General features: G+C 45.1%; 1 protein-coding gene across 3 annotated transcripts in view; it reads right to left on the reverse strand.

Moving 5' to 3' along the window:
* LDB2 (LIM domain binding 2) overlaps positions 1-14,215 on the reverse strand; it is a 388,388-nt gene that overhangs the window by 59,530 nt on the left and 314,643 nt on the right. For all 3 annotated transcript variants that reach the window (XM_007449816.1, XM_007449818.1, XM_007449817.1), the window contains exon 5: positions 12,113-12,196. In XM_007449816.1, coding sequence (XP_007449878.1) covers positions 12,113-12,196 — 84 coding nt within the window. The remainder of the gene's footprint in view (positions 1-12,112; positions 12,197-14,215) is intronic.

Raw genomic sequence — 14,215 nt, forward strand, 5'->3', positions numbered from 1 at the left:
AAACAGTCTGGTCATCTCAGTGGAAATGACTGACCTAATCTTCAACCCAGCTCTTGTTAGGAGGTGACATTTCTGCAGCATGACTGTGGGCAGGGCACCAGGTCAACATGGGATCCCATCCAGCCTGGCGATTTACCCACTGAATGACCTTAGATGAGCCCCGGAACCGCAATGAATCTGTTTCTTCTGTAAAATGAGGCCATGAACACCTACCTCCCAAACCAGTTGTGAGGATTAAATAAAGCCAAGTTTGTGTCTTGCCCATAGTAGGTACTCAACAATCTCAGTTCACTGGCCCCTCTTCTTTGGGAGGGGCATGGTGGACACTTTAAAATTTACCTGTTTTCTCTTAATTATGGTTCACATTTCCAGCCACTCCCAAGCGGATTTATGAACATCAGGACAGAAGAGTTTAACCTCATCTGTCTTCCCCTCTTTCATAAGTTTGTTTCTTTTCTATCTACTCTGCTCCTTGAACTCTGCTGGGGACAAATGAAGAGGTCATGCCATCTAATAACAGTTGCTATCTCTAAGGAATGTGAGTTTTCTGTGGGCACTGAGGTGGTGCCCAGGCAAAGTTAGAGAACAACAGAGACCGGGCACAGAGAAAGGTCTCGAGCCCCATTGCTACACGGTGAAACCTAGTAGCCCCTTTTCACCTTTCAGGCTACTTCCCTGCCTGTGCCCTTAAATTAAAATAAATTCAAACAGCTCTCCCCTCGCCCCCTGCCCCGAATTTTCCTGACATGCATTTTTTACCCATTCTAGACAATTAGGAAGGCTGTTTCTCAGGACCGTTAATTCTGGGCTCCGTCCTGCACTTACTTCATTCTGCAAATCCCTCAGCCATTTCCCCCCAGACTGCCATTTCCCACCTTCCCATCTCCCCTGATTTTCAATGTCTTGTTAAACAACAATTTCTTTCTCTTTCTCTAGTGCCGAGACTGGGAAATTACTTTCTTTAATCCTAGCCCTATTCGTACCTTTAAGGCCAAGAATTTTAGAAGCATGGGTGGCTCTGAAATTGTTTTCAGTTAGGACTGCTCTGTAAAAATACTGTGTGTGTGTGTGTGTGTGTGTGTGTGTGTGTGTGTGTATAGTTTTTTCTTTTAATGTTCTGATAGCCGTTTCTTTTGGTTTGACTTTAGAAATCACTGTTTTCTGGACACTGGGTTGTCTCTATGTTATGGTTATTTTACTTCTTGAAGAGTTAACTGCTTTAATTCCCTTATCATGTGGTCACGTGTACTATTTTTCCATCTCCAAATGCAATTAAAAGTTCCCTTTGGGTGTTCCAGGTTTTGCTCATTCTATGTGTGCACTGTTCTCATAGCTCAGAAGGCCTTTCTTTGCCTTCACTCACATGGAGCCTTTCTCCAACGGCAGGAGGAGTGGAAAAGTCAGAATGAGGTGGGACAGCTTTGTTTCGGAGGCCAAATCCCTCACTCTTAAAGCACCAACTCTCCTGCAGGGCCAGGCCAAGGAGCCTGTCCTCACCAAGACTGGGTGTGCAGGGGGCTTGGGGAACAGGCAGGCCTGAGCCCTGGGGAGCACTGCTGCCAGGACCAGCTTCGCAACCTTAGGCGCTGACTGATTTTTATCTGTAAAATGTGGATAATAATTCCTGTCGCATCCATTTATTGAGAAACAGAGAAGTTCTTGGCTAACTAATGGTGTAATGATGGTTATGGTGGTTCTGAACAGTCTCTGAATACGATTCATGACAAGTGTTCTAAGCCAGCGCTTGTCCAACAATGGGCCACGTGTGCTCCCAACACTTGACTAGTGGCCACGCAGCACGGGAGTTGAATCACACCTAAACTGCTCTATAGCCCGGTCTGTGGGTTGAGTCCACTGCATGAACTTGGATGTCCTGGCAATGTCCGACTGTTATAGTAGTTTTAAAGATTTTAATTCTCGTTTTCTGGACCTATCACAACTGGTAACAAAGAGTTTGCAAATCTGCAGTGATCCAAGGACCACAGAGTGAATAGCACGTTTTAGGCTGTGGGCCTTTGGAGGGTTCATACCATGAAGGCCCTGTGGGAAGCCCTGGAGGTTTGCTGGGATGGTTCTTTCCCCGCCGCCAACTTCAGTGTTTAGTAAGAGTGTGCTGCTGGTCTGCCTGCGTGAATGGTCAGCTGTCTGCCCAGGTGCCAGCCCATAATTACGGTGACTGCCAGTAGCGCTGGTTCATCTCAATCTCTGAGCAAGGATCCTGTTCCATCCTCAGGCTTGGCTTGGCATTTACATAGGAAAGGGGGTTAGACTGTAATCCTTTCTCGTGTCATAAAACCAAGGAAAATATCCTGGGTGGCAGTCAAGCCTCATAAAAATAAAAAAACAAACAAAAAACACCTTGGCAGGATTCCAAACGCTCACTCCAGCCACGGCCACTCCAAGAGGTCGCATCATGTCATTCTGTTGAGGGTCATTTTCCAAAGCTAATCGCTCAGTTCTTCCAGGCATTGGACAATACTCTTTTGCTATCTGTAGAAGCTACACGCAAGGATCAATGTTCTTTAGAATGTAACAATCACAACAACAAAAATTTTCATTCGTTTGGGAAATTAAAGGTACAGGATCAAAAAACATTGCCGTGAAAACTCAGTGCTTTCACTCCCAGTTAAGGACACTGCTTTTTTGAAGGGGTAGATTTATTTAACAATCACAACAACAAAAGGTTATAAATCGTATTGAAAACACCCAGTGACAATGATTATACTTTGTATTGGAAAGGGGGTTCCAAATATATGGCACGTGCCTCAGACTCCCTCCTGCCACCCTCCTCGGCAGATGTCATTCATTTATCACTTCTCTTTTTTTCTGATCTATTATCTGGCTTCAGAATCTCAGTGTAGAATTCAAGGCCATGACCAATGTACAGGAGTGATAAACGGAATGAGACGTACTTGGCTTCCTGGTGTAGTCATATCAAGTTACACGTGCTCTTCACATGCATGATCGTTTTAACCCTCGACTGCAATTCAGTTCTTGTGATTCACAATGTACGTAATCACTCGTGCGTGAGAAAACTGGGGCTCCAAGAAATTAAGGCAGTTATTAATCAATATCATAGAAGGAGAAAGTGGCAAAAGTGAAATTGGAGCCCTGATCCACTGCTCTAGACAGCACAGGAGGGGACTAGTGTTTATTACTTTCCTCCTGTGTGCCAGGCTCTTTTACTTTGTAATTCATCTAATCTTATAAAATGTAATTTGTGCCAACCTGTGAGACATTATTCTTCCTGATATTCAGATGAAGAAAGTGCGATTCAGAGAATTTAAACGACTAGTTCAAGGCTGTTATGGGTCGTAGGGGGGTTAGCATCTGAACCCACATTCCTCTGAATCTGAAGCACATTTGCTTTTCTTACCCACACGGCCTCCACAGCTCCGCCTCTGCAGAGAACACCACTGAGAGCAGGACACGGCAAGGGCACTTAGAGGAATGGTATTAATGACAGCAACAGCTTGAATAGGACTTCAGCGCTCGACATTTAGAGAAATGTTTTGGTTAGCCCCACCCTGAAATATTTGCAGAGTGATAAATGATAAATGCCTGATATGATAACCATGTAGAAACAGGCAAAAGTGTTTACCAAATAACATTAAGAAATTGTATGTATACTGATTACATTTATGCAGAAATTATGCATATTAGATGGATAAAGAGTAAGAGGAAACACAAAGAAAATATCTTTTGGCGGGGATACAGGATAATAAGATGTTTTAAAGTTGCGTTAAACATCATGCTTTAAAAAAGTTTGTGTATCCAAGCATCAGGAAAAGCTGGCCAAAGAAAATAGGCAAAAATAATCTCCCATTAAGAAACGTGTCCTCGAGATCTGAAAGAACACATTTCCAAAACAATGAGAAGGGCATAATGGCACTTAGAGTAAAAATTAAATGCTGATTCAGAGCAAGTAGAATTAGAGGTATTAGAATAAAAATTTGACATTGGGAAGTCTGAGTATTTTAAGCGGGAATTTTGCACACTAGAGCGATCTGGAGGCCCCATGCCATGTTTCTTTCATTTCCTTGATGCATTCAACTCTAATTCTCTTTAGATTTCATGGTGAAGTTCTAGGTAGTGACTTTGAAAATGAATCACACATTTTTTTTTTTTTAAATACTGTAGGGCAGGTGAATTCATCCGAGTTCTATTACTTTTGGTGTGTGTATGTCATTCAAAATCTAGTCTTCTATTTACCAAGCTCCCATCCACCAACCATCCATTCAAGAGGCATTTACTGGGTGCTTATCGTGATCTAGACCTTGTGAGGCCCTAGAAATACAAGACAATCTGACCTTATGTTGCTCTGAGTCTAGCACAGGAGACAGATGCGTGGAGTGACAATTCTTATGCAGGACCTACCAAGAGGTAAGCAGGAGATCGTGTGTGCAAAGCACCAGGGGCACAGGGGAGGGACAGCTGCTCCTGCTGAGAGTCAGAGAGAGACTCTCAGAGAAGGTGATGGCTGATGAGTCCTGCAGGATGAGGAGAAGCTAGCCTGGGAAAACTGGATGGAAGGGAAGGGTAGGAACAGTGTTGCAGGCAGTGAGCCATACTGTGCCAAGGCATGGAAGCAACAGGGCATGACGAGTTTGGGGAAGTGCAGGCGGTTTGCGTGGCTACAGGATGATATGTGACATGGGGAAGGGATGTGGGACGAGGCCGGGAAGCAGCAGGGGCCCCGTCACGGAGGGCCTAGAGTGCCAAAGTCAGAAGCAGAGCACTTGACGAGGGCACTAGAAACTGTAAACAAGTCCAAGTTAAGTCATCTGCTGAGACCAACAAGGATGGGTATCCTCAGGCTATTAGGAGAGGAGAAACACTCTGGGATGACCTGAGGTCCCCAGCTGAGGCTGGACAATGTGAACTGGAAGCAGACCTACTTATAACAGTGTCTTCAACTCCCCGCAAAAGGGAATGTGCCTTATCCATTCTTATAAACACCCTGGCCCTGGCCCTTTTGAGCCTGGAACATAGTAGATGCCACCCCAAAAGTCTCTTGGTTAGATGATTGACTTAAAATTTAAAAACAAAGCCAAACTACCCCAAACCTTCAAGGTATAAAGAAGTGTTGTCCCTACGGTATCCAGTGGGCAGGGACTGTCCACTCTACTGTTGATGGGAGATGAATGAAAATGGCACATTCCATTCATGGCCAAGCCAGAGGTTTGTGGCGGTTTCCTTTAAGTGCTTACCGACAGGGTTTCTGCATTACCAACCCTCATTCTTTCTATGGGATAGGAAATGGAACAGATGTCAATTCGTTTTCAATTTTAAAATCTTATTCTTTAAACCTATTTAAAGAAAACAGTTCCTGCACACAGTAAACATTCACATACAAGAACTGCATATGAGAAATTTGAAATGATGGCAATTTCAAACACTGAGTTAGAAAGGGCTTTCACTTTGATGAAATGAAAGTCGAGAATTAAAGAAGGATGAGACTCCTGGTTGTGCTGACCCACGAGAGCTTGTCTCATAACTCTGAATACAGGAGAATCTAGTGAATGACTTGATCCCACCCAAGAGATAGGACCAGAGACCTGAAAGACTCGACTCTACCCAGGAGAAAGGACCAGAGACCTTTACGAGAGTGCACTTGGCAAAGAGAAGGGAGCTCCACATGAATTTATCTCACTGGAATCCAGCGAGGGTGGTGTTACATCCCATTTCCCAGATAAGGAAACAGGCTCAGAAAGGTCAAGTAACTTTCCCAGGGTCACAAAGCTAGCAAGTGGCTGTCCTCTGACACATCCTCTTGTTTGTCTGACCCCTTAGCCCAGGACTCAGCATGAGATGCTTCCCTGGACCATGCCATGCTCTTTCCAGGACAAAACTTTCTCTAGAACTATACCACTCAGCTAAGCTGTACATTTTGGACCCAAACTCCTTAAACAAACTTAAAAGTTACATTCCAGCCATGTGGAACTGTCTAGTGTTCCCCCAGCCCCGCCCCTGGCCCCCCAGCTTTCTGCATCCTTCTCTGACACTGCTCATGGCTGACCCTCTGTCTTGTCTGTCTGAGACCATCTACTCATCTTTCAGAATCAATTCAAGGGCCAGTTCCTCCTTGAAGACTTATACCTTCCACACCCGCCGCCCAACAACTTCTCCATCCTTTGTACCTGGAGTCAGACCATGGCTTTAAATCCCTTCTCTGCCACTCACCGGCTCTGTGACTTTGGGAAGTTACCTCCCTGTGCCTCAGTTTCCTCATCTGAAAAATAGGACTAACAGGAGTCCCGTAATGTTGTTGTATTAAAAAAAGACTCCCGGCACAGAGCACAGCTGCATGCCTGGCACACAGGAAGTGCTCAGTGATGTTAGCTAGCATTATGTGTGTCACTGTACCCGGACAGATTTCTCTCCCAGCACATTTTTTTTCTTTCTCCCCTACCAGGCAGTGATCTCCTTAAGGGTGTCGGAGACTTGGCACAAGAGTGGTGTCTTATAGATGCTTGTGGAATGAACAGTGAATAATGGGCGAAGGGGATCTGGGGGGAGCTGATGAGGCGCCACGGGCAGGTCTCATTGACTTGGACTTGCGCCGATGCCTCTTCAAGGGCACCCGGCTTTCCTGTGCCCTCTTCAAGGAATACCAGGGACAGCAGGGCCTACTGCTGTGTCCAGCAAACATGGTAAAGGACACGTTCCTGAAATCCCACCCCCTTCTCCCCTCTCTCGTTCCCTCACCAGAATGCACTGATTGAGGGGCACCGTCACACCCACGTTAGGAAATGACTCCCTCTCCAGGAGACGGTGGGCACGTTTTGTGAAACACACTACCCAGTTTCCGGGATGCCTAACAGCCACTCACTCTGCAGGTCCGTTCCCAGCCCCAGCCCCAGCCCAGATAACTACCACAGGGACACTCGGTCAGTAAGCCCTGGCCTTCCAGAGGTCACCGAGGTGGCCTCCAGAGGAAGTGAGGCCACACCCGGTCAGGGCCTCACCTCTGCTCGGCCACCTCCAGCCTCTGCTCCTCGGGGACCGGCTAACCAGCCATTGGCCTCCAAGCACCGTGCACCTCCAACCTGGATGTGCTGGGACGTGCCCGAGGGAACGCAGGCAGTTTGACAACTCAAATCAAATGACAACGGCTGTTCCGTGGTCACTTCAAAAGCATCGGGTTACCAGAGTCCCCAGCAGAGTGCTGCCCAGCGCACCAGCATCATCATCTGTGTTCACAAGCTCTGAAGCTGGGCTGCTGTGCTTCGCAGGCTCCTTCCTCCAAACAGGGGAGCCGCCTTGGTGGGCTTTGCACATTCCCTGAGGGCAGGCTGCCCTGAGAGTGATTCAGAGTTTCTTGGGAATAAATGAACTTGTTCTGGTGAAGCTAGGTGATTATAATTGCTTACCTTCTGTATTGCTTAATTTCGTTTCATGAAAGACAACGCTTATTGAAATTTCAGATGTCTGGAGTATTTAAAATCTCCATTCCTCCTTTCCAAAGAAGGACGCATTGATGCTTAAAATTCTTCTACTGATTTAGAAGGCCTTGCATTAATATTTGTCAACATAAAACGTCTGACCTCTTCTGCAGATACTGGGCATAGTTATTGAAGTTCCTCATTAACTGTATTTAAACAACACTTCACCTGACTTCCTGAGGCTTGAGACAAAGGCTGAGTTCCTCAGAAGGATGGGGGAGCTCCAGGTTTTCAGGCAGTTTTATAAATAAATGGTTTTTCTGACTGCTCAACTGTCTTACAAAAGTAGGTGATAAGAGTACCAGGGAAATCTTAGATTCTGGTTCTAAAATGAAGAAATAACTTTTGTTTCTCTTTCTTAGCGACCACTGACCAGGCCAGGTCTCATCATGGAAGCCCGTGTATCCTGGATTTGGATTCTGAGTTTGAAAAGCTGCTCAGCCATGATTTGCCAAGTGGCTCACAGCTTCCCGGAGGGGTTGCTGATGGGAGGTTGGCTTCTATCCTGACCATCTTCCCGAGACCCATGGGTCCTTCCCTGTGCTCTCAAGGGCCTTGCACGTCCCTCCATGTCAGCACGCCTCACTGGAGCTGTAGCCTACCTCACCCCGCCGGCCTTGCCCATCAGCCTGTGAGCACAACCCTAGGAAAAAGGCCAGGCCTCCACGATGAAGGTCCAGCACCTGGCACACAGCCAGGAAGACAGAACAGGCTCAGTAAGTGTCCTGAAGCAATCAATAGATGAGTAAGTGATGGAGTGAGTGGAGGCAAGAAAGGCAAACGGCCACTGAACCAGGATGCACGAGCCGGGGAAATCAAGTAGTGTTGGGAGGACCAGGGTGAGAGAAGACAGCCAGATGCCATGCTGCTCTAAGTGGTTTCAGTATGAAGGATAATGATGGACACCCAGCAGGTGCTCAATAAATATGACAGTGAACACTAACTGGGTACTTGCTGCCCCAGGCTCTGGGCTAAGCCCTTTACGTGGATCGTCTTACTTAATCCTCCTGTTCAACCATGCTGGGAGCTGATATTACTTTTGGCAAAGTACGTTAAGAACGCAGTGAGAGACGCTGACTGCCCCGTCAAGGCAGGAAAGACACGACCCCATTCCTATCAATATCATCATTCTATGAAATAGTGTCATTTGCAGCACCATGGATGGACCTAGAGATCATCATAGTAAGTGAAGTAAGTCAAACAGAAAGACAAATATCACGGGATGTCACTTATTTGTGGAATCTAAAAAAATGGTACAAATCAACTTATTTACAAAACAGAAACAGATTCCCAGACATAGAAAACAAACTTATGGTTACCAAAGGGGAAAGGGAGGAGGGATAAATTAGAAGTTTGGGATTAACAGATCCAAACTATTGTATATAAAATAGGTAAACAACAAGGACCTACTGTATATCACAGGGAACTATATTCAATATCTTGTAATAATCTATAAACAAGAATCTGGAAAAGAATATATATGTGTGCATATACGTATATATCTGAATCACTTTGCTGTACACCTGAAACTAACACAACATTGTAAATCAACTATACTCCAATACAAAAATTAAAAAGAAAAAAAACTCATTCTACTTTCTTACTAGAAAGGCAGCAGTTTTGCCATGAAACACATAGATTCTAGAGTTCAAGTCCTGATTCTGCCATTGGGGGGCTTAAAGCTGGGTGACTGACTTTACTTACACCATCTGTGCCAGCTCTCTTGTGGGGAAGGTACTGGTGCAAGTGGGCCATTGTGACATCCAGCTGCATCAGGACGTGTACATACAGCAGAGCCTGCAGCTAGCACGACTTCAGATGGTAGCCTTGGAAACGCTACTCTCTGTTGCCCCAAACCATACACGGTTCCCCGTGTCATTCCCCCTCTGTAGGTGTGATGTCCTCACTCTTGGTGGGCCGGAGGCAGAGAACTGCAGATGTGGGGACCAGTGGGCCTTGCTGACCCCAGGGTGAAGGCCACAGTTTTACTGATGACAATAAGAGCAACTGGGGGCGGGGGGCGGGGGGCGGGAAATTCAGTCTTTATTTCTCTGTGTTAAATGCAGCTAAAAGATGTAATAAAGGATCTGTCCAAGATCTCAGCAGAGAGTTAGCGACCAAGTCTAGGATAGACTCCAAAGTCCCAGATTCCTATGTGAGGTCAGCTGAGGGTACGTAGTGTGGAAATTCTTGATCCGCCTAAGGAGAGGCATGTTCAGATGGTTTAAACTAAATCTCTCCTGGCTCCTGACAAGAAGAAATGCCCAGCAGTGTAGGGCAACCTTCTGAATTCCTGTGGCTGGAACGGCACTGCAGACCCTCACTTGCCCAGACCTTGCTACCCACTCCCACTGTGCCAGGAGCCCCACGGGGGAGCAGTTCTTAATGCAGAGCCTGGAGGTTTAGGAGAACGTAGCCTCGGCTGCCTTGGCTGGAAACACTCCCCTCTGGATCCACCCACCTGGGCAGACTCTGGTTTGCCTCTGAGCAGGAACCAGGGGGCTGTTTAGTGGAGAACGCCCTGGCTCAGGGTTGCCAAAGTGGCAGGCACGCTGGGGGTGAGGCGGTGGGAAGTGAAGCTGACTCTGGCTTTTGCCACGTCTGGATTTGGCTCTGGGGCATCTAAACTGAATAGAAAGAGACTCTTCTCGCTCACCCAAGAAGGGGACACTGCCAACCTCGTGTTTAATCTTTTCAGAGGCTCCTGGCCCAGTAGCCCAGGCAGCCAGTTGCTCCAAGACCTGGCTCCCAACTAACTCTCTCTCCCATTTCTCCTGGCAACTCCCTTCATGTCCCAGCATCAACAGACTGCTTAGAATTCCATCCCCTAACTTCTGTTCCCTCTGATGGAAATGTCCTTCCTCCTCCTTTCTCTGGTTTAACTTTATTCATTCTTTCACCCACTACACAGGCATTATCTCTTCCATGAAGCCTTCTCTGACTGATTCTTCTGAGATGTCTATCTTGTACTCCCATAATTTTATCTGGAAACTTCTATCATGGTATTCACCATTTTGCATATAATGTTCTGTCTTTATGGGTCTGACTCTCGTAGGAGGACGTTTCTTGATAACAGGTGCAAAGACTTTTGTCTTTGAATCTTCAGCGTCTTGCCCCGTGCCTGGCACATTGCAGTGAGGGCATGACTTGGAAACATTCGTCCAAATTATTCTTCACTTACAGAGGAGGAAGTCCGGCCAGGACATTTCAATGTATGCAAACATGATTGTACTTAGAGGATTGTGAATACAAAACAAAAACTCACAAACCTGCACTTAAGGATAAAGAAACAGTAGTATAAACATTATGATGGGGTCGAGCCCTGGAGAAGTGGTCTGCTACATCACGGTGGTGAAGGAAGCCAGCAACTCAGAGGCAAAGGAATGTGGACTGTGGCCACTGCCTTCGTGTTGGCTCTGGAAGACAATGCTTGCTTTATGAAGGAAACCATATCCTCTACTTGCAATGTGATGACTGCCATTCCACACTAAAAACCAGTGTGATATATGTTACCCTGTTAGACCAAATACGGAGGCTGTAAGCATTATGTGGGCAGAGAATTTTGCCTGACATTTAATTTTTTTAAAATAAAAATTCACTTTATATCCAAATCAGAAAATCTGTTACATGTTACACAGGGAGTCCCTAAGAAGCCTTAGAAATAAATGTCTGTGTTATAGCACCGAGGTGAATTTCTTCAAGGGACTCTCTCTGGAGGGCACACCGAGCCTCCTCATAGGTGACTGGTCCCTGGGTACAGACACAGAGGCTGTGAACTCAACAAGAGCACATTGGAAACTTGAGACAATCAGAAGGGACATAGTGCCAAAGCATTTTATGAAAGAGACATTGCTAGCCTTTGAATAATTTATTCCAGAAGTCATACAAACATAGAGAAGGAGCTCAACACTGACAAAGTCTAGGTTTGATGCTTTTTGTTAATTAAACCCAATCATCTGTTGATCACAAGCACGCGCGTGCACACACACACACACACACACACACACACACACACTGTGGTATAAGACATACATATTGTGCTACTATTCACAATTGTCAAGACAAGGAAACAACCTAAATGTCCATCAACATTTGCAAATGTTGAGGTGGCACACGCATGCAATGGAATATTACTCAGCCATAAAAAAGAATGAACTAGAGATTATCATACTAAGTGAAGTAAGTCAGAAAAAGACAAATACCATATGATATCACTTATATGTGAAATCTAAACTATGACATAAATGAATTTTCTGTTTCTACGAAACAGAAACAGACTCACAGACATAGAGAACAGACTTGTGGTTACCAAGGGTGGGGGAGGGGTGGAGTGGGAGTTTGGGATTAGCAGATCCAAGCTATTATATACAGGATGGATAAACAACAAGGTCCTACTGTATAACACAGGGAACTATATTCAATATCCTGTGATAAACCATAATGGCAAAGAATATGAAAAAGAATGCATATATATGTATAACTGAATCACTTTGCTGTATAGTAGAAATTAACACAACACTGTAAATCAACTATACTTGAATAAAATAAATTTAAAAAGATATACATATTGTGCTATATTACCTCATTTTAATTCCTTGGCTCAAGATATATATATAAACCTCTAGATTCAAACTCAACAGGAAATATAATCAACCCATTGGTCTTACCCTGAGGTAGTTGAGGGTGAAATTTGTTAGCCCCATCCTGGTGATGTTTTTGGACAGCTGATCCAGGACCTGAGGATCTTGTGCCTAAACAGGAAAAAAATCATATATTTTATCCCTGTAAGATGGTACCAACAAAGTCCTCGACTGTGCTACAGCTGCTAAGAAATACAATCTGCACTTTGTCAATTTTTCTCAGAGGGGCAGGCTGCTGGAGATAATTTAATTCACATTTTGAAGACACTTGCATATAACACTTAAGGACACTTTTGGATCAGTGCTGCAAGACCCATTGCCGGGGAGAATCAAACTGAGTCAGATGGGAGAAATGACTTTACTTCCTCTGTGAGAGGCCCTGTGTCTTCAGAAGGAGGGTCATTAAGTCCAGCCAGGACACCTCCAAGGTCCCTGGCACTGCTGCCCCCCTGCCCCGAGGGAAGGTGTGGTCTGGACTTGGCAGAGCGATGCTTTAGGACTGGCCCTTGCTGCATGTTGTGACAGTGTTGTTTTCAACAGCTTGGAGCTGAGGACTAAATGTGAAAACTTTGCAACTGCCATGAAATATACACATATATTAAAAAATTCTAGCTCTCCTCGCCATTAAGTGGAGGCTAGAAATACACGTCTTCAACAATTTTCATCCTGCAGGACTGCAAGGGTATGCATAATATTTTCCAAAGTATCAGCCACAGAAAAAAAAGATGTAATGTTTTGTGGGCCACCCCCAATGTTCAGTTTGGCCAGAAAAAAATGAAAATTCTTTCTGGATTCCAGTGTAAAGTGTCTCTTAGTTGATGCTCTTTCTTTCTGTTTGTCTTTTCTTCTTTTTTAATTGATACAAACTGTTGCTAAACAGAGGAAGTCTTAAGTAAACATCCCTTTGTCTCCACATCTGCATTCATGAGACCAGCTAGGTTATACCAACACCTTAATTTATTCTTTTTTTTTTTACTTAAATTTTCCTCACAGTGATACAACCAACTGGCTTTGTGTATATAAATAAAATGCAGGAGAAACAGTCAGAGCTTGTCACTTTTCATGTCAGTTTCTGGAAAGGGGATCCTTTGTGGACATGGAACTGGTGTTTACTGAAGCCTTTCCAGGTTCCAGGAAGAGCTGGTTCTGTAGCTACGCATCAAATAGTTGTGGTCGACCTCAAGGAGCTCACATTGCAGTTGGAAGACAGGACGATAATAAACCCATGGAAGGATATTTTTGCTTTCGTCATGGCCATTGTTGCTGATAGCCAATCACCAATACTCGCAGAGGTCCTACTGTGTGCCAGACACTGGCCTAAGTGCTTATGTGCATTAACTCTTAATTTTCAGACCAGTCCTCTGAGGCAGGCTCTATTACTACACCCATTTTATAGATGAGGGACTGGAAGAACAGAGATGTCATGCCACTTGCCCAAGGTCACACAGGAACAGGGATTCAAACCCGTGTGTTCTCAGGCCCAGGCTCCTGACCACTACTCTACGCTGCTGCTTCTCCGTCTATTTTGAGACTAATAAGAATGGCTATTCCAGACTGCTTCAAGGAGAGAGGAGAATGTGAACTGGGCTTTGAAAATTGAGGAGGACTTGGGCATGGATGGGCAAAAAGAATGTAGCACTCAAGTGTACAGCACTCAAGTGTACAGCAGAAAGCACAGGGTCGATGGAAAGGGTAGAGATTGGACAAACCAGATGGGAGGAGGGTGTTGAGGACAAAAGCCTGGGGAGACAGCCTGCGTATGGACAGTGGGGAGACAGACAGCTTATCAGCCTGGGTGTTAGAGTCAGAACCTGCTGAATCGAAATCTTGATTTGTCCCTTTTGGGCTGAAAAGCATTGGACAACTTATTAAACCTATCTGAACCTCCATTTCCTTACTTTGAAAATAGGAGTAGTAACAATTCACCTCTTCGAGTTACTGTAGGGACTAAATATAAGGTGTCCAAAATGCTTAGCACAGGCCCTGCATATCAAACACCCAGTAAACGCACACTACTGTGACTGTATTCTCTTTTCATTGTACAGGGTCTTAAAAATCAGGCTCATTCAGTCTGATTTTGTTCCACAGCATTTTCACAGAAACTGCTGCATCGTGCATTCTGGAAGAGGG

Source organism: Lipotes vexillifer, unplaced genomic scaffold (genome assembly GCF_000442215.2).
Source record: "Lipotes vexillifer unplaced genomic scaffold, Lipotes_vexillifer_v1.1 scaffold1067, whole genome shotgun sequence".
Classification (NCBI taxonomy): domain Eukaryota; kingdom Metazoa; phylum Chordata; class Mammalia; order Artiodactyla; family Lipotidae; genus Lipotes; species Lipotes vexillifer.